Source organism: Podarcis erhardii, assembly GCF_964252035.2.
Source record: "Podarcis erhardii genome assembly, chromosome: 9".
Taxonomy (NCBI): domain Eukaryota; kingdom Metazoa; phylum Chordata; class Lepidosauria; order Squamata; family Lacertidae; genus Podarcis; species Podarcis erhardii.
The window spans coordinates 12598629-12621999 of record NC_138512.1 but is presented as its reverse complement, the minus strand read 5'-3'; the positions used below and the strand labels follow the sequence as shown (position 1 = coordinate 12621999).

At 41.4% G+C, this 23371-nt stretch overlaps 1 protein-coding gene across 1 annotated transcript in view; it reads left to right on the top strand.

The window, feature by feature from the left end:
- Nucleotides 1–2333: 2333 nt before the first annotated feature.
- The window catches only part of DHX15 (DEAH-box helicase 15), a 44578-nt gene continuing 23540 nt past the window's right edge, over nucleotides 2334–23371 (top strand). The window contains exons 1-5 of the mRNA XM_081876261.1: nucleotides 2334–2517; nucleotides 11071–11413; nucleotides 18818–19011; nucleotides 21265–21424; nucleotides 21847–22065. Of these exons, the coding sequence (XP_081732387.1) occupies nucleotides 2444–2517; nucleotides 11071–11413; nucleotides 18818–19011; nucleotides 21265–21424; nucleotides 21847–22065 (990 nt within the window). The 5' untranslated portion in view covers nucleotides 2334–2443. The remainder of the gene's footprint in view (nucleotides 2518–11070; nucleotides 11414–18817; nucleotides 19012–21264; nucleotides 21425–21846; nucleotides 22066–23371) is intronic.

Here is a 23371-nt window from a genome sequence, read left to right as displayed (position 1 = left end):
CCTGCACAACCAGTCCCCTTATTTTGCTGGCGGCATTCTCCTGCACAACCAGTCCCCTTATTTTGCTGGCGGCATTCTCCTGCACAACCAGTCCCCTTTGTTTCCCTTTTATTTAACCTTACTGGCACACTTCTACCACAGCCAGTTCCCTTTTCCTGGCGGCACTTTATTTGCCACGGCCAGGTGAGGCTGATCAGGCCTCGCCCTTTCCCTCGGGCTGCCCTTTCCGTCGGGCTTACCTTTTCCGCTGCGGACCCCTCCTGGCCAGTTCTCTTTTCTCCCTCGACCTGTGTCTCCACTCCGGAGCGGTGTGGCTGGCTCCCCCCACGAATTGGCAGGGTGCGCGCTTGGAGCCTGCACCACCGATCCGAGCTGTTCACCGAGGTCGAGCCTGGCCCTCCGGTCCGTATTGGGGAGGAGGCTGATCCCGGACGAGCCCCCAAAGAAATGAAGCCTTATTTACCTAGGGATCCATTAGCCTTGCCATCCCCTGGACCATGGAGGGAACAAAAGTACCAGGAAAGCAACTTCTTCTTTGGAGAAAAGAGTTTATTGCAATCTGCGCAGAGTGACAACCAGCAGGATCCCTCCTGAAAGACTGGCTGTAAAGCAAAACACTTCAGCAGACTTTCTTATACTTTTCTGAACACTCTTCCCCCCTCCCATAACCTTTCCAGATTTGCCCAATCAGCTGGCAAATGTTCAACTTATTCCCTTATATGGCACATCCTTATACGTGCCTTTCTGCTAGCTAAGCACTCCCCCTCCCCTCTTGCTTACACGTGTCTTTTCTTATCTTTGCATTCGTAAGCATAAGACAGGAAGAAGGGGCCTGGTTAAATCTGCAAACAGCAGCTAAAATATTTTTGCAAGCTAAGAAATGGACTTTTGACCTGCCAGACAAATTTAGCTGGCGATGTGCTAATCGTCTGGTAAATTTGCAGAAGTGAGATTAGCACAGGAATTTTACTGCAGACAGCATTTGAGAGCAATCTTTCTTAGGTACAAAATACAAGGCACAGAGAGTATTGAAAGAAATCCTTCCCATCTCCCTTTAATAGAGAAATAAAATGATGATGTCTGTATTAAGGACCCTCCCCTTCATCTATAGCGCCGACGGGCCTACAACTTGCTGCTTAAATGGAATACACAGGACGAGACAGTCAAATCCGCCATGATAAAATGGGCGCAGGACTTGGGGCACAACATTATGTTTGAAGACTGGGAAAGGTTATGGAACACCGGAATGAAATTTACGGCATGTAGTGCCTTGAAGGAAAATATTATGAAAATGATATACCGGTGGTACATGACCCCAGTCAAACTTGCTAAGATATATCACCTGTCTGACAACAAATGTTGGAAATGTAAAGAGGCGGAAGGGACATTCTTTCAGCTCTGGTGGACTTGCCCGAAAGTGAAGGCCTTTTGGGAGATGATTCATAATGAACTAAAAAATGTACTTAGATTTACCTTACCTAAGAAACCGGAGGCCTTTCTTCTGGGCATTGTGGACCAGAGAGTACTTAAGAAAGATAGAACTTTTTTTATGTATGCTACCACAGCAGCAAGGATCTTGATTGCTAAGCAATGGAAGACACAAGATTTACCCACGCTGGAGGAATGGCAGACGCAGTTGATGGACTACATGGAACTGGCCGAAATGACTGGCAGAATCCGAGACTCGGGAGAAGAAACAATCGAGGAAGACTGGGAAAAATTTAAAGACTATTTGAAAAAACATTATAAGTTGTATGAATGTTAAAAAATGCACTTTTGAGGAAATTCTAGCTTCAGCAATTGTAAACCAATGAAATGAAAATTAAGGTACAAGAAGTCAGAGGTGGAATAATGAAATAACTTTATTATGTTCAAGCTAAAACGTATAAGATGTCGGTTACAACACTTTGGAAATTAGATAACATGATAAAATGAAAGATACAATAAGTTTTGAAATAAGTTAACAAATTGCTGATGTTTTGTATCACAGAGAACGCAGGGTTAGGAAGATGCGGGGAAGTCCATTGGATTTGCTGAAAAAAAGGATTATGGAAATTTGTAACTTCTCTACTTTATTTTCTATATCTATCTTTTATTCTTTTTTTCTGTATTTCATAAACTTAATAAAAACATTATTAAAATATATATATATATATATAGCGCCGACGGGCCGTCTTTTTATTTTATTTATTTATTTATTTAAAAAGCAGGAGGGAACCCATGCGCATGCCGGAACGCCAGTGCTGGGGGGTGAGGTTTCCGGCCGGAGCTTTAGCCCCAGCCGTACCTCCTCCGCCTCTCCTCGCGGCTGCCGAGGCCGCTTCCTTCCGGCCGCCATTTTAGCTTGAGCCTTCCCTTGCCTCTCTCTCCCCATCTCCCTCTCTCTCTCTCTCTCTCTCTCTCCGCGGCCTCCTCGCGGCCGCCTGCCCTGCCGCCCCCGGCCATGTCCAAGCGCCACCGCCTCGACCTCGGGGAGGACTACGGCTCCAACAAGAAGCGGCTCGCCGCCCCCGATGGGTAAGGAGGAGGAGGAGGAGGAGGAGGAGAAGCGGCGGCGGCGGCGCCTCCCCGCTAGACGAGCACATTCCTGCTCTCCGGCTCCCTCAGCGCCCTTGTTCGGCGAGGAGGCCGCGCTGGGCGGAGGGAGCAGGCGGCGCCCAAGGCAGGCGGGCCCCTTCTCCCCGCCGGACGCGCCGCGGCCTCCCGGGAGGAGGCTGGCCCGCAGCCAGGCCGGGCCGGCGGCCCCTTTGTGTCCCTCGGCCTCGGCGCTGCCAAGGCTCCCTTTCCGCGCGGGCTCCGTGCGCGCCCCCGGCTCCCTGCCTGCTCGCTCTTAAAACCGCCAATTCTTCGTCGCGGCTGCTATTACTATTATTACTATTATTACTATTATTATTATTTATTAATTATCTCCCTCACGACGGGAAAATGCAAATTCTGCGTCACGGCTGCTATTATTATTATTATTATTATTTTATTATTATTATTACTACTACTACTATTATTACTATTACTATTATTACTATTACTATTATTATTATTTATTATCTCCCTCACGACGGGAGAATGCAAATTCTGCTGCTATTAATGTTAATAATAATAATAATAGCAACAGCAGCAACGAAGAATTTGCATTTTCCTTTCGTGAGGGAGATTATAATTATAGTAATAATATCATTTCCCTCACGACGGAAAATGCAAATTCTTCGTTGCGGCTGCTATTATTATTATTATTATTATTATTATTATTATCATCATCATCATCTTCCTCACGACGGGAAAATGCAAATGAGAATCGACTAAAATATTGGGGGGGGGGCAGACATAACCTATCTCAAGACTCGGCACACGTGCACCGTCTGAATGACCATGCCGATCCACTTCCAGCCTCCTCAAATATTTTATTTTTTGGGTGGGGGTGGGGAAAGAAAGGGACCTCGGCCCTTAGGAGTTGGCTCTTATGATGAGAATATAAAATGCATAATCGAAAGTTTTGTGTTCCCCACATAACCCCCCCCACCTGCCATATCTGCTTCAGCCAACTAAAAGACCAGCAGGGCTTCAGAAAGCACATGGTTTTGTGTTTCTCTGTTGTGGGACTACAATTCCCATCATCCCTAGCTAAGCAAGGCCAGTGGTCAGGGGTGGTGGAAGTTGTAGTCCCCACAATAGCTGGGGGGGGGGCAAGTTTGAGAAGCACTGAATTGTAGGGGGTGTTGCTTACGCATTGTGCCAGTTTTATGGAGGAAGGTTGTACAGTGGATGCTTGGGTTGTGAACATGATCCGTGCAGGAGGCACGTCCGCAACCCACAGCGCCGCATTGCGCACGCGCGGGTTGCGATTCGGTGCTTCTGCACATGCACAAAGCGTGATTTAGTGTTTCTGCGCATGTGCGAGCGCCGAAACCCGGAAGTAACCCATTCTGGTACTTCCAGGTTTTGGCATGTCCGTAACCGAAAACGCGCAACCTGAAAACCAGGGTTCAGACTCTCTTCCTTGTGCAGCTGGAAAATGTTTAGAAATCTGGAGAGCCACTTCCGTTTCAGTGTGGACACAATACTGATGGGGTGGGGGGGGGGGAATAGATTATTGTTCTCACAAAGGGTACCTTTGTTTGGCTTTGTTTTTCTTTTTGTGTTTTGGAGACAAGCATGTTTCGTAGATGGGAGCCCATTTCACCCAGTATTTTATGTTACTTTGTTGGGAGTGCAGCCATCATTGTCCCTGACCATTGGGCCATACTGACTAGGTCTGATGGGAGCTGCAGTCCCAATAAGTATTAGGAGCACCACAGGTTCCTCACCTTGGTAAGTGTGCACACATGTATTCTCAAGTACAGTGGTACCTTGGGTTACATACGCTTCAGGTTACAGACTCCAGTAACCTAGAAATAGTACCTCGGGTTAAGAACTTTGCTTCAGGATAAGAACAGAAATCGCTCGGCGGCGGCGGCAGTAGACTCCATTAGTTAAAATGATGCTTCAGGTTAAGAACAGTTTCAGTTTAAGAACGGACCTCCGGAATGAATTAAGTACGTAACCAGAGGTACCACTGTACAGAGATAAAAGGGAGTGGGGTCGGGGGAAGGTGTGTTGTACAGAGTTAGGCAGAATGTTTAAAATAGTGATGTGAGTGGCTCTATGGTCTAAACCCTGACTATTGGTCCTGATAGCTAGGGATGATGGGAGTTGAAGTCCAACAACTGCTGGAGACCCAAGTTTCAGAAAGGCTGCTTTATCCTATTACTGCTAAGTTCACTCAGGAACCTTTGGTGAGGGACTTTGTTGAAGTACAGGCTATGACTATTTTATGGCCTTACATGTGTCCCCCCGGGCGTTCAGGATCGTTGCCTGTATTTAATGTCCATTGGATAACATCCACAACACAGCCAGGACATGGATATTGTGTTGTTCTGTGTAGGTTCATATGGCATATATACTGGGCATTTTCCTTTTGCATGTCACTTGATTCATGAATGGAAACATTTTCATATGTTGCACAGATTCTGCACAGGTCCTTGGTTATACCTGACACTGATAGTTTGATGTTGAAGCCAGTCATCAGGACTCCATGAGTTCTTTTGAGGGAGGCCAGTAACACTTGTGTCCTGGAAGCGTTGGGGTAACCTTTAATAATAATAATTCTGCAAAGGTCTTTTCATAAATGGAGAAAAGCTAGTGCAATGCCAATACAGATGGGGGTCTTTGTATTTCAACAGTGTGAATATTCCATAACACTAGTGCCCCCAATACAAAAAGGCTCGCCTCTGCATCACCGCAAGCCAAAAATCATTAGGTTGTGGCAAGACTAATTGGGAACCATTTGATCTTAAACTTAATGCCCTTAACAAGCTATTGGGTAAGGGGAAGGATTCAGTCATTCAGGTAACCTGGTTCAGAATTGTTTCAGGCTTTGTAAATATATAATCTGATCTTGAAATCAGCTTAATGGCTAATAGGCAGTTCAGATCCCTGAGGATAAACATGATATGTTTTCATAAGGACCACCTCTCAGACTCTGCATTATGGACCAGCTGCAGCATCTGGACCATCCATAAGGAAAGCCCCATAAGGCTTTCACAGTAGTCTAAACATGGGGTATTCCTGTCCAGTAAAATGACACAGTTTATATACTGGAGGAAGCTGGCAATAGGCACTCTTTGCCATGGAGATCACTGTGTGTGTGTTCCATCAGAGGGAATGCAGTCCCATCTAGAATAGCCAAAATGCCTCATTCTGACCTGAGAACCACTACTCATTGTGTCTCTGACGTAAGGGTAAAGGGACTCCTGACTGTTAGGTCCAGTCGCGGCCGACTGGGTTGTGGTGCTCATCTCGCTTTACTGGCTGAGGGAGCTGGTGTATAGCTTCCAGGTCATGTGGCCAGCATGACTAAGCCGCTTCTGGTGAACCCAGAGCAGTGCACGGAAATGCCGTTTACCTTCCCGCTGGAGCGGTACCTATTTATCTACTTGCACTTTGACGTGCTTTCGAACTGCTAGGTTGGCAGGATGGCACTTGTGTACTAAGCCTTAAATGGGTCCAAGTATCTAAAAGAAACCTTCCCTGGAATTACTTGAAATACATGCCCAACAGACTGCTGGAGCAAATTCCCTCCTCCACTGAAATATGGTTGATAATATGCTTACGAATATTGAGAGGCAGGTGGAATTTAAAGTTCCATCTTGCACACTGGTCGTATAGGTATGCACAGTTTCAGTGATGTAGCTTAAATGTTGAGTTGTGTGAGTGAACTAGGTTGCCTGATAGCCACGTCCCTATTATAACTAGGATTGGTGTTTGGTCAGAAAAAAACTTGGTTAATGGACCATTCAAATATTCTGAAATATTTTTTTGGCTGGGGGACAGGAAGAGTGAGTGGGGTGGGGAAGCTGCCAGAGGGTGGTGCCCATGATACCCTCTTAAAATTCCTAGTGACCTACATCCTCAAAATGATAGGGAACCCTTGCTTTTGTACAAATTTGTGTGTGCTGTGACATCAAAAGTGGTTTGGCTGGAGCATTTTTAGGCATTTCATCTTCCACTTCAGGCAGCTGTCCAAGAGGGTAAAATTTTGACTGGCTAGTACAGGCTGGGTAGCTGACTTTCCTAGACTTGCACCATTTTGATGGCGGGCTGTATATGTTTTATGCTTCTCTGAATTTCGTATTGTTATTCCTGTTCAGAAATGCATGTAGTGTTTGTTTTTTTGCTATATATTAATCCTTCATTTCCCCCACAGAGGTCAGGGTATGAGTATTTGTCACAGGAAAGTTGTAGGTCAGGGAACATGTGCACATTAATGAGAAATTTACAAAGTCTTGAATGGTGCAGGGCTTGGGAACAAGGGGCTTTCCATTGTACTGTAGCTACCAGCTGATACCACAAAAATGTTACTGGCCACTTAGCAAGGACATTCTTAACTTCAGGGAATATTTGATAGTACATACATGTGGCCATATAATAGATACTTGGTTGAATATTGACAACTGATCAGTTCCAGCCATTCCACCATGCTATACGGGAGGGAGATGGAACCGCAGGGCCTCTACCCGCTCTGCTGATAAACCAGCAGCTTTAGGTTCTTACCAAATCATTCAATTTCTGCTGGTCAGTACAAGAGTTGGCACCTTTTTTGACTGAAAAGCAGAACAAAAATAGGTTTACATTTTTTTTTAACCACTATCCCAATCCTGATTTACAATACTGATGCTTCTTAGTAGTTAGCTGTTAGTTATTCACCCTGAGCAAATGGGCTATTTTGAGGATGCTACTTTCAGACCCACAACTGTATTTGTTTGCTGGTATTCACGCAGTCCACATGTAAAGGAAAAGTAATGCTTCCCACCATGAAAGCAAGTCACTGGGAGCATGTCTTCCCACTGCAAAAGGAAGCAGCTTCTGTTATGCAGCTGTGAGGAGGACACTGAAAGTTTCTATTCTATTTTAAACTAACCACCTTTCCCTGTGATAATTGAACTTGGGGGAAATGTGATCTGCTGAGGCGTGGGCAAGATGTGTCCCAAGAGCTGCATGTGGTCCTCAGCCTAATTCTCCCTCTGGGGATGCCCAGAGTGGAAGGTGAGGAAATATGGGGGGGGGGTACACCAGAAATGGATGGTGCAGTGGGAGGAGGATAGGAAATCCTCTGAAAGTGATTAGTTCAGACCTTTGGTAAGAGCAAGCTGTCCTTTGGCAACTGCTGGGCAAAGAGGGGAAGGGAAGAGAAAGAAGGAAAGCCGGTGGCAGAGAAAGGAAGAAAAGATGACCCCATCCACTTTTTACTCTGGTCTTGCACCCACATATACTTTGAGAGAATGCAGACCTCGACAGAAAAGTGTTTCCTCTCTCTAGTTTAGTGGCTAGTGAAAAGAGGCCAAAATCAAAGTGTGGTGTCATTTGGTCTCCAACCATAGTTTAAAAGAATCATGCTTCCCCAAGGCTTACAGTTGTTCTTTGTGTTATTGAGAAACAATGATTTCCTATTCTGTTTCAACAGAAGCAGTGGGTATGTAAAAGGTATATTTAGAGGTGGGTAATTGACTCTTTACCCACTTGCATTGCATGTGGCAATTGATGTGCTGCTGTACTAATAGAACAGGGGTCCCCAACTTGTGGCCCATGGGCTGGAAGCGGCCCACGGAGGCTGTTTAATGGCCCATGAGCCACCCCTGAACTGAGCCTCCCACTTGGCGAGTCCCCATGTGCTGCCCTAAACTGGCGTGGAACGGGGACTCTCTTCCATGCCGCCAGAAATTGCTTCTGCGCAGGCACGATTTTCAGCATCTTTGCATGCGCAAAAGTGATTTTTGGCGCTGCGGACATGCGCAGATGCAATTTCCGGCGTCGTGCTACGCCAGCCCAGCCCACGGAGGAGCTCCAAGGGAGTGATCCGGCCCATGCCCGGTAAGCCTTGCTGACCCCTGTAATAGAACACCCTGAGTCTACTCATTTTGGTTGCACACAACCATACATACATAAACTGCTGTAGGTGAAGCAGTTTCTGCAATCGGTCCTATATAGTTTGGTTATTTAAAATATTTATATACCACTTGGCAGGTGGATCTCACAAAGTAATTTTGTTTCCTACCAGTGGGGTCCCTTTTTGGTATGGTGACCCACAAGTCCAAATGTGCTTGGCATAGTGACCCATTGTTTTATTGTCAGATGAATTTTTGACAATCGGTCTTCAGCAGCCATTGATTGTGTGCATTTTAACTACAAGGTTGCCCGTTTTCTAACCATTACTTGAGGCATCCAAGAAAAAAATACTGAACACCCCTATTAATGTGGAATTTTTTGAAATATTTATAGTGCTTACAAAATTATTCAGTTTTTTTATAGGAGTGTAAGAACACCAAGCATCTGATAGCTAGATATTGCTTCGTAAGCTATAAAAATATTCTTAAAACATACAGCTGCACAGGCAGTGCTAGATATAGCAAACTTAGAATATTTTTAATAGTTTTATTCACTATAAAGTCCGTTTTGGCAAGTGTAAGTGGTATGGCTGTGCTTTCATTTTGCCAACAAGTAGGTCAGTGTGGGGTTTGATGATTGTGAGACATAGTCTCAGATCATTATTAATGTATAAGATAAAGATATTATTTCTTATTTCAACTAAGCAAACTTCAAATTACCCTTGACTTAACTATTGGCTAATCCTGGCAGTAGATCCAGTGACAGTTTGCCACAAGGTGCTTATAGAGGGAGTTGTTTTGAGTGACTATAACAGCTTGCCTCTTATGGTGTGAGTGTCTTGTGATGAACTGTTACTAGATCTGCTGCCAGTCGCCAAGCATTAAAATATAAGACTGAAGCCTTTCTGCTGTACAGTTACAAGTGTCAACACAGTGTTATAATATGCCTTTACCTTTTTAAAAATAATATGCCAAGAAGCTGTAAGAGGTATTCATCATACGAGTTAAGGATTAAAAGCCATAATTATCTGGGTTATACTTGTAAAGACTGCAACCCATTTGCAGAGGCATTGCAACCAACTAGCAGGTTGTGACACACAGGTTGGAAATACTGCTTTAAATGGCTTCAGCAAACAGCTAGAGTGGACTTCGTACTTCACATTTGTAACTGCGCACCACCTAAAAAGTAAGGAGTAGTACTAACAATATTTTTATGTATGTATGTATGTATGTTATAGAATAAATCAAAGGAAGTTATAGTATCAGTTTATCAATACTATACTATCACCAGTGCGTAACACTTGTATTTAAAGCAGGATGGTCATCTTAGTCGGTTGAATTTGCATAGGAATCTTGCCTTTAGATCATGTATATGTGAGTGTTGTAGTAGCATAATCTTAGATAATTCCCTCTTTTGTCTGGGAGAATAGCAAAAGCCTCTTTTAAGATGAGACTTGCCAAGAGAGAAGTTAAAGCATCTGCTGCCTAATTAATCAGCTCAACTTTTTGATTGGTCAAAATACTTATGGTAAATTAAATGTTCCCATCTAAATTTAAAGGCATTTTCCTGGAAGTTATTGCCACATATAATATGCTTCAGTGGTTTGAAGGAGGTGGGTTGAACTAGGTTGTGCCTCCATCATAGCTAGTTAACAGCATCATCACCACTAATTCTTTGTTTCATCTACTTTGTTGACCTTTTCTCCTTTCCTGGCTGGTAAGATTCCTTTTTCTGTGTCATTGTCATATTGTGTCTTCCACTGACATCTTTGGCTTGAAAGTGCAGAAAGAGAGCCAAACACAAATCCTTAATTTTACAGTTGTTCCCGTGTCTTTAAGCAAATTGGAGTGCAAAAGGCAGATGGTCTTCATTATGAGAATCCTTGGATTGTGGTGCTAGGTAGAATATAGGCTGTATGTCGTTGGATGTGGGTGTTTTATCATAACAAATTTAGTATGCAGGATTGTTCAAGAGATCTATGAATTGAAAAAAAATCAAACTTGATTTATATCAATAATATACATATGACCAGTTTGGATGCTTTTCAGTAGTTTCTCCAGTGATTGCAGATAGCTTCCCTTAAACACAAGAGCACTGCAGATTGCCTCTTGAAACAGGCAATTTTGGGTGTCTTATAGATGTGCTCTCAATTCATGTGGAGCAACGGTGAAGCCCAAGAAACATGGCCAGTGCCCTGATTGTGCACCCAAGAACACCTGTAGGAATCATATGCCTTACCTAAGGATTCAGTTGTAGATATATGGAGGTTCCTTGGCACATGTCAGTGTGGAAGGAATTTCCTGGGGTTGGGGAGTTTGAAACCCTGGCATTTAATTCCTTAGTGCTTATCTGTTTCAAATAAAAAGCTTTCAGGCCCTGCATTTGTATTTTCAGACTTGCAAAGCAAGACAGAACAGAAATTGAATACCCTAATTTTTATAGGCTTAGTTCATGACGAAGCTGTTCTAAAAACCCAGAATGACTTGTCTACATGGCAAATCATTCTAGAATATCTTATATAGAGGTAAAGGTAACCTAGAACCAATACAAACATGGGCTTGTTTATTTCCAATAAGGAAATTTTGTAATAGAGAGCCTTTACTATGGTTATTTCAATGTAACTTATCTTTCTTTGTCCTGGAAATCATTTAGGAAGGATCGAGATCGTGAACGGGATCGTGATGACCGGTCCAAAGACCGTGACAGGGATCGAGATAGAGACCGTGACAGGGAAAGAGATAAGGAAAAGGATTTACGCCCATCAACCAATTCTGCACTCCTTCCTGGTGTTGGGTTGCCACCTTTAAAGCCAGCTGTTCTTCCACAGGGTATTAATCCATTTACAAATCTACCACATACACCTCGTTACTATGAAATCTTAAAGAAACGACTTCAGCTCCCTGTCTGGGAATATAAGGAAAGATTTACTGATATTCTGATCAGACACCAGTCTTTCGTACTTGTTGGTGAGACAGGTTCTGGCAAAACAACACAGGTAAGTTATTTTCCCAACCTTTATTCATTTGTAAAGATTTTGTGGTGTGCAGCAGGTGTTAAATGTTTGGAAGGATTCTGTGAAAGTATTAAGTGTTGTACTGGCAATATTTCAGTGTCCTTAACGAAATTCGCTGTGCAGTGACACATCACAGGTCTTACCCTTTTGAGCAAGATCTGTTTAATGAACCTTTCAGTTGCTTAATGACTAGAAAATGATGTAATGAGATTTCACTCTCCTCCCCCACCTCTGGTACTCTGTCTGTCTCTTCAGGGTCTGTTACCTTTTCATAAAAGGTTCAGTGATGTTTGAATTGCTCAATACAAGCCTGTGTTAATCTACAAATAACTGCTATTCTGGTTACTTGGATGTGGTGGACTTATAATCATGGTAAGAAAGTATGGGAAGGCACTTACTCAAACCGTATTTTTCTGAAGCTGGCTACTGGCTTAATAGAAAAAACCAATGTATTCCAATTCTTTTTCACTGATAGCAACTGAATTGCTTTGTTTTCTATCCTTTGACAGTATAAAATGACTGTTTGTTGCCTATGTAGATTGCCGTCTGGTTTGTAGTAGTGTTAGATCTAGAAAGAATTATTCTTTCTCTAGAAAGAATTATGTCGCTGATACAGGTGTGGAGAACATATTGCTCTCAAAAGTTATAGGTGCAGGGCTCATTGTTCTCTGGGAGTTCACATAAAGGACAGTATTTTAAATGCTACACAGAAACAGACTTGTTACAAGAACAAAATGTTCTGGTGTATTTGCTCTTAATTTTCAATATATATATATATATATATATATATATATATATATATATATCTCCTCATTTCATCAGCTTTGCAACCATTGGTCCTATAGGTGTCAGTATGATTTCTGATAGTGGTGAAGAATTTGTAGTCTATCAAAGGGAGATATTCAGAATCATAGAATTATAGAGTTGGAAGGGACCAAGAGGGTTATCTAGTTCAACTCTCTGCAAGGCAGGAATCTTAAGAAAACATCCACATGTGCTGGTAAAGGAATGCTTCAATACTTAATATTCAGTACATTAATATTCAGTACATTCAGAACTATCAGTTTGGGGGCATGGCCGTGAAGGAAAGAATATGATCGCTTAAACTTTAAGCTCTACTCCAAGGTTCAGAAAAACAGCTTGGAGCTTGAGCCTGCTGTCCAGAAACCCCAAACCTTGAAGAAAGGAGAGAGGAATGCAAAAGGATTCCGAAAAGCCGAAAATGAAAGGCCTCACTCAATTCTTTCTGCACATAGATAGAAAGCTCACTTCCCCAAGGACACTAATGCAGGCCAAAGCCAAGATGGCACCTCTCTTGAAAGAGGTGTCTTCCTCACTGGAGAAACAAAATGGTAACAATGTCTTAAGAGAAGAATTTGCAGCCCAACAAGAAGTCATAAAGGAGCTTATTAAAAATACTCAGAAAGAACTATGCAATGCTTCCAATGGAAACGAAACTGGCAGAATGTAACAAGAGGCTTTATTCCTTAACGGAAACAACTGCAGCAACAAAAGATTAAGGCAAATCTATGGTAAAAAGTTTAAAGAATTGCAAAAAGAAAATACAGATATATGAAGATGCAGAAAATCAAAATAGGAGAATTAATTTACATTTTCATTCTTCTGAAGAGGGAGTGGAAGAGAATGATCCTGCACAGTTTATTGCTTCGTGGCCTAAATCACTGCTTCCAGACCTCATAATCTCGGCTGATGATTTTGAACGGTTACACAGAGCTCCCCCATGGTATAATTGTCTGCTTTGCCCGTTACAAGAAGGAGGAAATGTGGAATAAACTGAGGAACCCAATACCCATAACATATAAAAACAGCCCAGTTGCGGTGATGAAGGAACTGGATTTTGGAACACTTAAGAAAAGGAAAAACTCTCTGTGCTTGCACGATTAAACAATAAGAAGCTGGAATTAAATAATGCTTGGGTTTTCCTTCTGTCTTATCATCATGAGAGGATCAGCACAGCTCACAGCAACAAATAGACTTGAAGCAACAGATCTCCTCAACAGTCTTGGAATCAACCTGCCTCTGGCATGGCAGCTAGGAGAGGCAGTGGAAGAAGAATACTCTGACCTTTCCAATGGAGGTTGGGAGGATGCAAACAGGATGAAAAGATCTCGCAAAAGCCTGATATGTAACAGCCAAGGAGACCACTACAACACACCAAGCAGATTCCTGTGTCCTGCTTCCTGAGACAGACAGATGCCAACAACAACAACCAACATCAGACCAAGAAATATGGACTAAATCTGCACTGTTTTGGCTAACCCAGTTATCAGTAAGGCAGCCACAAGATCAACAGCCTCATTTGAAAGACTTGCAAATTCCTTCTGAGGATAAGGTCCAGATGTAACACCCACAATCTATATAGAATTCTACTCAATGCATTGGTAGGTTCACTTGACCCAATTAAACATCAACATGAATGTGATTTTGGTTATGAATTTAACCCAGGTCAGTGAAATAGACTTTGGACAAAAAAGCCTTTTTAAGTCTCTTGGCAAGCTATAGAGAATTAACCCTAAAACTCATATAGGTATATGAGTATATATCCAGCTGACTGTGAAAGCTGGACCATAAAGAAGGCTGATCGCCGAAGAATTGATGCTTTTGAATTATGGTGCTGGAGGAGACTCTTGAGAGTCCCATGGACGGCAAGAAGATCAAACCTCTCATTCTGAAGGAAATCAGCCCTGAGTGCTCACTGGAAGGACAGATCCTGAAGCTGAGGCTCCAATACTTGCCACCTCATGAGAAGAGAAGACTCCCTGGAAAAGACCCTGATGTTGGGAAAGATTGAGGGCACAGGCAGAAGGGGATGACAGAGGACGAGATGGTTGGACAGTGTTCTTGAAGCTATGAACATGAGTTTGACCAAGCTGCAGGAAGACAGGAGTTCCTGGCGTGCTCTGGTCCACGGGGTCATGACTAAACGACTAAACAACAACAACTCCTCCTCAATGCATTGGTGGGTTCACTTGACCCAATTAAACATTGATGTGAATGTGATTTCGGTTATGAATTTGACCCAGGTCAGTGAAATAGACTTTGGACAAAAAAGCCTTTCAGTCTCTTCTGGCAAGCTATAGAGAATTAACCCCAAAACTCATATACATAGTATATATCCAGCTATAAGTGAAGGGGCTGCCCCACACCCGGTATATATCTCCAGGTGTTGTGGGAATATACAGAAGTTCAAACATTCTGGAATTTGATACTTCAGCAAATTAATAAAATAACAAAAAATAGAAGTTGAACCAGAATTAGCTTTATTAAATTCATTTGAAGACAACGATATGGATTTACATAATGAAGAATTAATAAGTCATTTATTACAAGTGGTGAGATGCATCATAACCAGATACTGGAAAGACCTTTCTGGTAGAAGGATAGACAATTGGTACAAAACAGTTTGGGAAACAGCCCTCATTGAGAGATTAAAAAATAAAATACAGTTGACATGTGGACAGATCAAGAAAGATGGCTTTCCTCTTATGTGGTTTAAAATTTCATAATATATGCCCGTATTTCAGAAAATGAACAATCCCCCTCATCAGCATTTGGCTCAATCTGGTTGATCTAAATTTAAATTTAAGCATAAATTACTATCTTAACTTTGAGTCAATATACCAGCACTTTATACTGTTTCATTGGTAACATATAGGAAAAATGACTATTACTCATACTTAATCTAAGCACAACCACAAGGGTTCCTCATGGACATTTTAGCTACGTGGTATTGAATGTTACCTGTTCTATCTTGCTTCCCCCTTTGTTTTTTATTTTTGTTCTAACCTGTTCACAAACCAATAACTTATACATGGACTTTTTGAAACATACATTGCAGGTATTACTGCAAATGGTTTTTCCAAAAAAAGGTGAAGAATCAGTTTTGTAGAAAAGAACTCTGCTCTAAAACAAAGAGGAAAAGTATGATGCAGTGAATATTTGTGTTCTTGTTAAAGAGTCATCAGGGTCTAACATCTTGGGTATCTAAAATACAGTAAATATTTTATTATAGGCTAGGATGTTATGACTATCAAAGTGACTATCAAAGCTATTCATCTTCTGCATTCTCTGATGAATTCGGAACAATTTAGCCTTTTCTTTCTTGTGGAGGCATCTAGCTCCCATGAAATGGAGATACAGCAAAGAATCAGGGTCCAGACGATGGTTTGCCGAGTGGTAACATGTGATGCAGGGACGCGGGTGGCACTGTGGGTAAAACCTCAGCGCTTAGGACTTGCCAATCGCATGGCCGGCGGTTCGAATCCCCGCGGCGGGGTGCGCTCCCGTCGTTCGGTCCCAGCGCCTGCCAACCTAGCAGTTCGAAAGCACCCCCGGGTGCAAGTAGATAAATAGGGACCGCTTACCAGCAGGAAGGTAAATGGCGTTTCCGTGTGCTGCGCTGGCTTGCCAGATGCAGCTTGTCACGCTGGCCACGTGACCCGGAAGTGTCTGCGGACAGCGCTGACTCCCGGCCTTTAGAGTGAGATGAGCGCACAACCCTAGAGTCTGTCAAGACTGGCCCGTACAGGCAGGGGTACCTTTACCTTTACCTTTTAACATGTGATGCAGGTTTTGTTAAGAGTGTCGGACCAAAAATTCTTAATGATCTTCTTGGCAGAGTGAGGATTTGGGCCTGTTCCCCTGATTCTAACCCAATACTCTTCTCACTAGACTGATGTTTTCTAGTGATGATAAGTTTTGTGAGTGAGTAATTCCTTATGCTTGTATATTTTTGTTTCAAGACTCATTGTGTAGGGATTGTTCCAGCTGCCTAGGCTGCCTCCAGATGGGTGGCTATCAGAAGTATGCACTTTTTCAGTGTTTACATCACACTGTATGTTCTGTCCACACCATGACATTCTACACACATACAATAGAACATGCATGCTAGGTGCCATTCTCCCCCCTTTAATCAGTAATTAAATTGATTAAATGCTCTTGCATCATAAATTACCATTATAGCAGCAGGGTTATAGCACTGTACTTCTGTTTCATAAAGTATTTTAGCGGAAATTTAAAAATTGTTTTTTAAAAAATAAAATGGCATGTTCTGAGCTGTGATAGGTTTATTTCTGGAAATGTCAATTCCCACCTCTTAAACGCCCCCTTTGGAAAAGACAGAAGAGTAACACTTAAAGGCATCTAGTGGAGATTGAACTACTCTTCCATTCTTCTAAAAAGGGGCAGGCTTTCTTCCAGTATGAAAAAAGATAGAAGAACCTGGGGGGGGGGGGGTGGGCGATACAGAATGACAGTGATTAAATGACACTGTTGTGTGGATATACAGTAAAAAGTGAATGAAGCTTGGGAATTCCACACTATGGATACCTAATGTGAAAGTAGTGTGGTAAGTTGTATGATACCTTATGTGAAGTGCTTAACAAGGTCTGCTTGAAAAGTGATATATAAATTCTGTAAATAATAATAATTGGGATCCTTACAGCAATATTTGGATTTTATTTTGACATATTAGTTTGACAGGATATCTGTCCTGAAGTAATCTTAAGGCAGTTCTGCAAAAACTCTTGCATAATTGCACCAGACTAAACCATTGCCAAAATCATATTCCTAATTGATATTATAGCTTTTGTTCTGGCTTGCTGTTTGTAGCTATGTCTTAAATAGCCAGCCTCTTGGTTTCAGGAACACACACTGCCTCAGTGAACTGACAGGGTATAACACCTGCTTTCATAATAGCCACATTTAAAGTTATTTTCAAATGCAAAAACACAACAACAAATATGGCAGATAGATCTTCCCCACAGGCATTCATTCTTCTTTGCCACAGGTCAGGATTTCATTTTGTCAATAGTGCTTGCCAATCATTTGTGTCAAATCTCCTTATCCAGGAGCATATAAGTAATAAGACTAGAGTAATTCAGTCTCCTTCCGTAATCTTTATATGGGATACGATTGTTTTTCCTCTCGAAAGAATGCTAGAGGAAATGTGTAGAAAATTGCATAGCTAAAAGCTCTCCTTAGCTTGCTAGGAAGAGGCTATAGCAGATTCCCCCCCCCCCCCAGGGAAGATCTTGTTAACCAAAGGGTGGTAGCCAGGATGTTCTTAATGGTAGGATTAAGCATTCATTGGAATCCTCACTTGATATAGTCTCCAGTTTAATCAGGACATTTTCCAAGTATTGCCAGCTGATTGAGTACCCGTGTTGCATTAAGTTATTTTAGTTCACATCTTTCATCTTCCTTGCTCATGTATTGAAGCATTAGGAGTCATAAAATGAAAATGTGTATCTTCTCTTCTTGAAGCAGTCACTTAAAGATCATGCCAGTTTATCTTTGGTTGTTGGCCGTAGCATCACCATTAGGTCTCTGTAGTTTAAGGCTACTTTGCTTAGTCCCTGCAGAACATCAATATGAACTCCATTGTTCTGCTGTTTTATTAAACAGCTTAATTCAGGTCAAGCTTCAAATTCCTATCCCTGCATTTTTGCATAGTCAAGATAGATACAAGGTAATCGTTTATATGAAATTGGGGAATATGTCTTCTTTTATTGCTCCTCCTCCTGACTGTCTTAAATAGGAATTTAGCGCCTTTCCTCTCTCAGTCCTCTGCCTCTCCTCTCTCAATTCAACAGCCACTTGTCTCAAAGATGAATGTATAATACTCTGTTTCTAAAAGCAGCTTTCAGAATGGCATTAAACATACCATTCACACCCCAAAACCTGCAGATTTTTGAGCCACATTGATTTGAACCCATTATATTCTGTTTGCATTTGAGGGAAGTTGTGTGTTTTACATGCTGATGCTCTCGTATGAAATAGCGTTGCATTCAGTGGTTGGAGGTTAAACAAAGTAGACACTGGGGGAAAAATTAGTACTTTGCTTTTGAGTTCATTTAATTGGGTTAAAAAAAAATTCTGTGTCCCTTTTGCTACTGTGTATCCTAGTTTATCTCTTGTTAGGCTGTACTAAACCAGTTACCTTAGTATTTTTTAAAATGTCTTATCTTTTACCCTTTTACAGAAGCACTTATTTTCATATTAGTGTACAACTTTTCACAGTAATATGATCCAATTTTTTAGCTATTGGAGTTGCAAGCAGAACGCTTTGTCATAGATTTACACGTTCTTTGAATAGTAACTGTCTGAAAGACTGATATTTATCTTCAGTAAATATGGAGGCTAAGTAAAACACTTCAGCACTTAGTTTCATAGTCACTGGTGGCTATTATATTTGGTCATTTTAATGTGCATTGAACACAAGTTCCTATGACTGTTGCCGCTTTCTTCCCTGCTTGTGTCAGTTTAATACAAGCTTCTTGAATAAGGGCCTATTTGTATTTATCATTTGACAACTCTGATACATTTTAGAAATACAAATAATATACCGAAGATTTTTCCTGATAGATTCCTCAGTGGTGCGTTGATTATATGCGGTCACTGCCAGGGCCAAAGCGAGGTGTTGCTTGTACCCAGCCCAGAAGAGTTGCCGCAATGAGTGTGGCCCAGCGAGTTGCTGATGAGATGGATGTCATGTTAGGACAAGAAGTTGGGTACTCTATTCGATTTGAAGACTGCAGTAGTGCAAAAACTATTCTGAAGTAAGTATTGAATGCCACCTTTTCCTAAAATCAACCATCTTGGGAGGAGAGGCTTTCAAAATTGCTTGCTCGCTAGCTTATATTTGAGGGAGACATCTCAGCTTGGGAAGAGCTGTGAGCATTCATATGTCTGTTCTATTCAGTGCATGTAGAAAGTAACAACTTCACTATGCTGTAGTAAAGTATATCACATTTATTTGACCATGGTGTCTCTCAGACCACCCAGTCTGTCTGTGGAAAGATAGAAATGTTTGATTTGGGTGATATGGGAGACACATGCAATTCTTTTGTTACTTTCTCCCTGGGTTAGTGTGGAGGAACATGTAAATGCCAACATGTGTAATAGGTTATTTGTTTATTAGTTAAAAAATACATACTACTTTATTTTGGGAAAAGCTCTAAGTGGTTTACAATAGAGATTTCCTCCTGAAATGCAATATGGACAAGTCCCTGAAGAGGAAACTGTGTAGTGTACCAAGTTAACTTTGCTTAATTTCTTCATCCAAACAATATTTTCAGAGGAGACTATTAATCAGGTAGTGTCACTAATAGCATCACTGCAAATGCATCTAAAAGTACAAATCTGCTTCTTCTGCAGCTTAAGAATCATTAGAGAGTATAGTTGCCTTTAAAAATGACATGAATGGGTGTGACTATATTTTGTAAGGGTTTGAGCAGGGCTGTTACGGATCTCTAGTGTACTGCATTGCTAATAGGACAATGTATGCCAATCAGTGGGGAGTATATTGAGGGCTGAATGCATAATTATTTTGAATTTGAAAAAAAACCATTTCAACTCACCAAATGAGAGTTACTGTTGTTGAATATTCTAAACGTGTGTTACAAATATGAAACACTTAGTTGTCCTCACATACGTTTATGTTTTTAGGGGCACCTCACTGATTCAATTTATGCAGATTTGAGCCCCCACTGAGTATCTAAATGAGGGGTGAAAAACTGAATCCAATCAGTGGTCTGGTTGATAGCTGAACAATGTTGTCCGCCTGTCAGTCACCCGATTAACCCATTTTTGAACTCAAACTGTGTGAGCAAAGGCACTGCCTGCAAAGCACAGCTGATCATTGGGGTCTTGGAAAACTCTGTGTGTGGCTTTTGTAAGACCTGACAATCAGCTGGTTGTTGGCACTCGCAGAGTGCTTCTCAAGTGTCTGCAAACCCTTTTGTGATTGAGGCAGGTCTTACCTGCCTCACACATGACATCATACATGAGATCAGGTGAGGGCAGCTCTGCTGCATCAGACCAAAGGCCCAGCATCCTGTTGTTACTGCGGCTAACTAGAGTCCTATGAAGCTCTCAAGCAGAACGTGAGCGCAGCAGCAGCACTCTTCCCCACTTGTGCTCCACAGCATACTGCCTTTGTTCCTGGAGGTTCTCTGAACCTGTTTTCTGGTTCCATGGCTTTTAAAGGGGGAAAGCTGTGTTCAAAACCTGCATGTACTATGGGTGTCCTTGTGTGAATGCAAAGAGATGAGGGTTATACAAAAAAAAAAGAAAAAGAAATAAAGAAATGAGGCTAGAATAGCAGTTCCCAAACACTGTGCTATGAGAGAACGGTGGGAGTGCAGTGAGGAAAAAACAAATTAGAGGTTTCTTTTGAGACCCATGTACGGTACCTATCCACAAAGGGAACTACTTGCTGCATCTCTATATGACTCATTGTTCTGGCCCAGAACAGAGACACTTGCTGCAGCACAAGCGGATAGGTTCCACTCAGCATAGATAAGTTTACATTCTCCAAAAGTAGACAAGTATTGCTTGTCAGAAATACAAAGACCATTGACCTGGGGTGTCTGCAGTATGTTTTTAATGGCTAGGCTAAAGAAAAATGCACACATTCTGTGCAAGGGATAAAAGAGGTCTACCCTGTAATTTTTAGTTGGTGGGTATATATACTGTACCATAAACATGGTCGTGATAGAGAGGGATCTGTGTGGTATTTCTTGCTTTCAAACAGGAAAGCTGGCAATGACATTGCACTTCCCCTAAGCAGCTAGACATACCTTGCTGCCATTATTAACACTATTAACTCATGGCTATATCAACCAAGATTGCAAGGGAAACAGAGTAAGTGTGGTGCTAACACTGACAAAAAACATTGGACTGTGTACAGTTTAATCCTTCCAAGTTCAGGAAGAAGAAGATAGGAGAAAGTTAAGAGCATTTTCTGTATGAAGTAAGGGAAGAAGAAAAACATCCTGTATCTGGGATTAAAATATTGGTTTCCTGTTCAGGTACATGACTGATGGTATGTTACTACGTGAAGCTATGAATGACCCTTTGCTGGAACGTTATGGAGTAATAATTCTTGACGAAGCCCATGAAAGAACACTGGCTACCGATATTTTGATGGGAGTTCTAAAAGAGGTTGTAAGGCAAAGATCTGATTTAAAGGTCAGTAGTATATATCAAATGTAGAATGTTGGAAAACACATTTGTAGAAGATGTTCTCACTACTGGATTGCTTTGCACATGTTAAATAAGGTTTGCATTTTGTATGTGTGCTTGAAATTTGTTCATAGTGGGAACTTTTATAATTCATGGAAAACCTTAGGTTATAAGTAATATTTTAGCAACTTTGTTCACCCCTTTCTTCCCCAATGTTTGCTTTATTAAACACACAGTACATTCCTTTGTGTATTTATCCAAAAGAATGTCTCAATGAATTCCCAAGTGAGTGTACATAGGATAGTAACTTAAGCAAATATGAATGTGACTGTGTGATCATGTTTTTGATACGGTACATTTTAGTGTACCTAAGAATTGGTATGTGGGAGCCAGCTTCCAAATAACACCTTTCCCCTTTAATATTGCAGGTTATAGTTATGAGTGCAACTCTTGATGCTGGCAAATTTCAGATTTATTTTGACAACTGTCCTCTCCTCACTATTCCTGGCCGTACGCATCCTGTGGAGATCTTTTATACCCCAGAACCGGAAAGGGATTACCTTGAGGCAGCTATTCGTACAGTAATCCAGATTCATATGTGCGAAGAGGAGGAAGGAGATCTTCTACTTTTTCTTACTGGACAAGAGGTATTTCTGAGATTTTTTTTCTCATAAAGGTTGCACATGAGGTTTTTGCTCTATATTAAAAAAGAATTTTCTTTTAGGAGTTACTAACTACTTATTTTTCAGCAGTTTCATAAGAAAAGTTTAATAAGAAAAGCTCTGTGTGGATTACAGTTGAAATACACTAAATAGACAAACAGTAGTTAAAATGTAGACTGAGAAAAATTGTACTTGCATCTCAAGGAGAATGTCCTTCCTCTTTATTTTTGCATAACCTCATAGCTGGCACCTGCTCAGGACTTTATAATCAAGAGGGTTTTTAAAAATTATTTAAAAGGTTTCATTTCAAAACATTGCATTTACTGGAATCAAAGTCATAAGAGGCTATCTATGAATATACTTCACAAATGTAACACCTCAGATTTCATTGTTCCATTCAGAAGGTTCCCCCTTGCAGAATGGCTGTTGCACTAGTGGAATGAAATTTGTGCATGCTTCCCCAAATGAGTTTATAACCAATCTAAACAAAAGATTGCTTTTAAAAGTCAAGATTGGAAAAGAGATTTCTATTTCTGTAAAAGTTTCTAATTTGCTGATTGCCCTCTTTAAACCGTTCTAGGTGTGTAGTGTTATTATTTAAGGTGATGTGCAAGCCACTTTTCAAAGGTTCTAAATGTGTAAACTGCGTGTAGCATATCTGTTCAATTCTGTCTTCTTGCAGTAAACTCACAGTGTTTTCCACTTCTAAACTACCTCATCTAGGTCCTGTAAGCAAATCCCTTATTGATGTTAGGTTTCAGTTGTTATATCCTCTTTGTACTCTAAAAACAGATACAGAGAACATATAGACAAATCAAAAGATGTTGTGCTCTGAATATGGTGACTCCCCCAAAGTCCTGATCTGACCGCGAAATCAGCAGCACAGCTGTGAAATAAAGCTATTGCATGTACTTAATTTGGAGGAAGTCAAAGACAATTTGTAAACAGTTCAAAATGATTTTCTTCACTGTTCTGCAAGAGAGATTTCCACATATTTTCTCTTTCACAACATCCTCGCAGTCCAGTATTTGGCCCAGATCATCCCGCTAGGTTGCAGATGGGATCCGGAGGAATCTATCCTGTATCATAAAATGAGCATAATGAAATTCCTTTTTCTTTCTGTTCCAACGAGTTCCAACTTAATACTTGAGGAATCCAAGTTGCTACTTTCTCTGCAACAAGATAGTAGGATGCAATTGAAGTGGGAAAACCTGAACGTTTTCTGCTTGACAAAATAGCTGTAATCCCTATCCACAGTCTTGGAATATTGAGGGGGGAGGTGGAGTGCTTT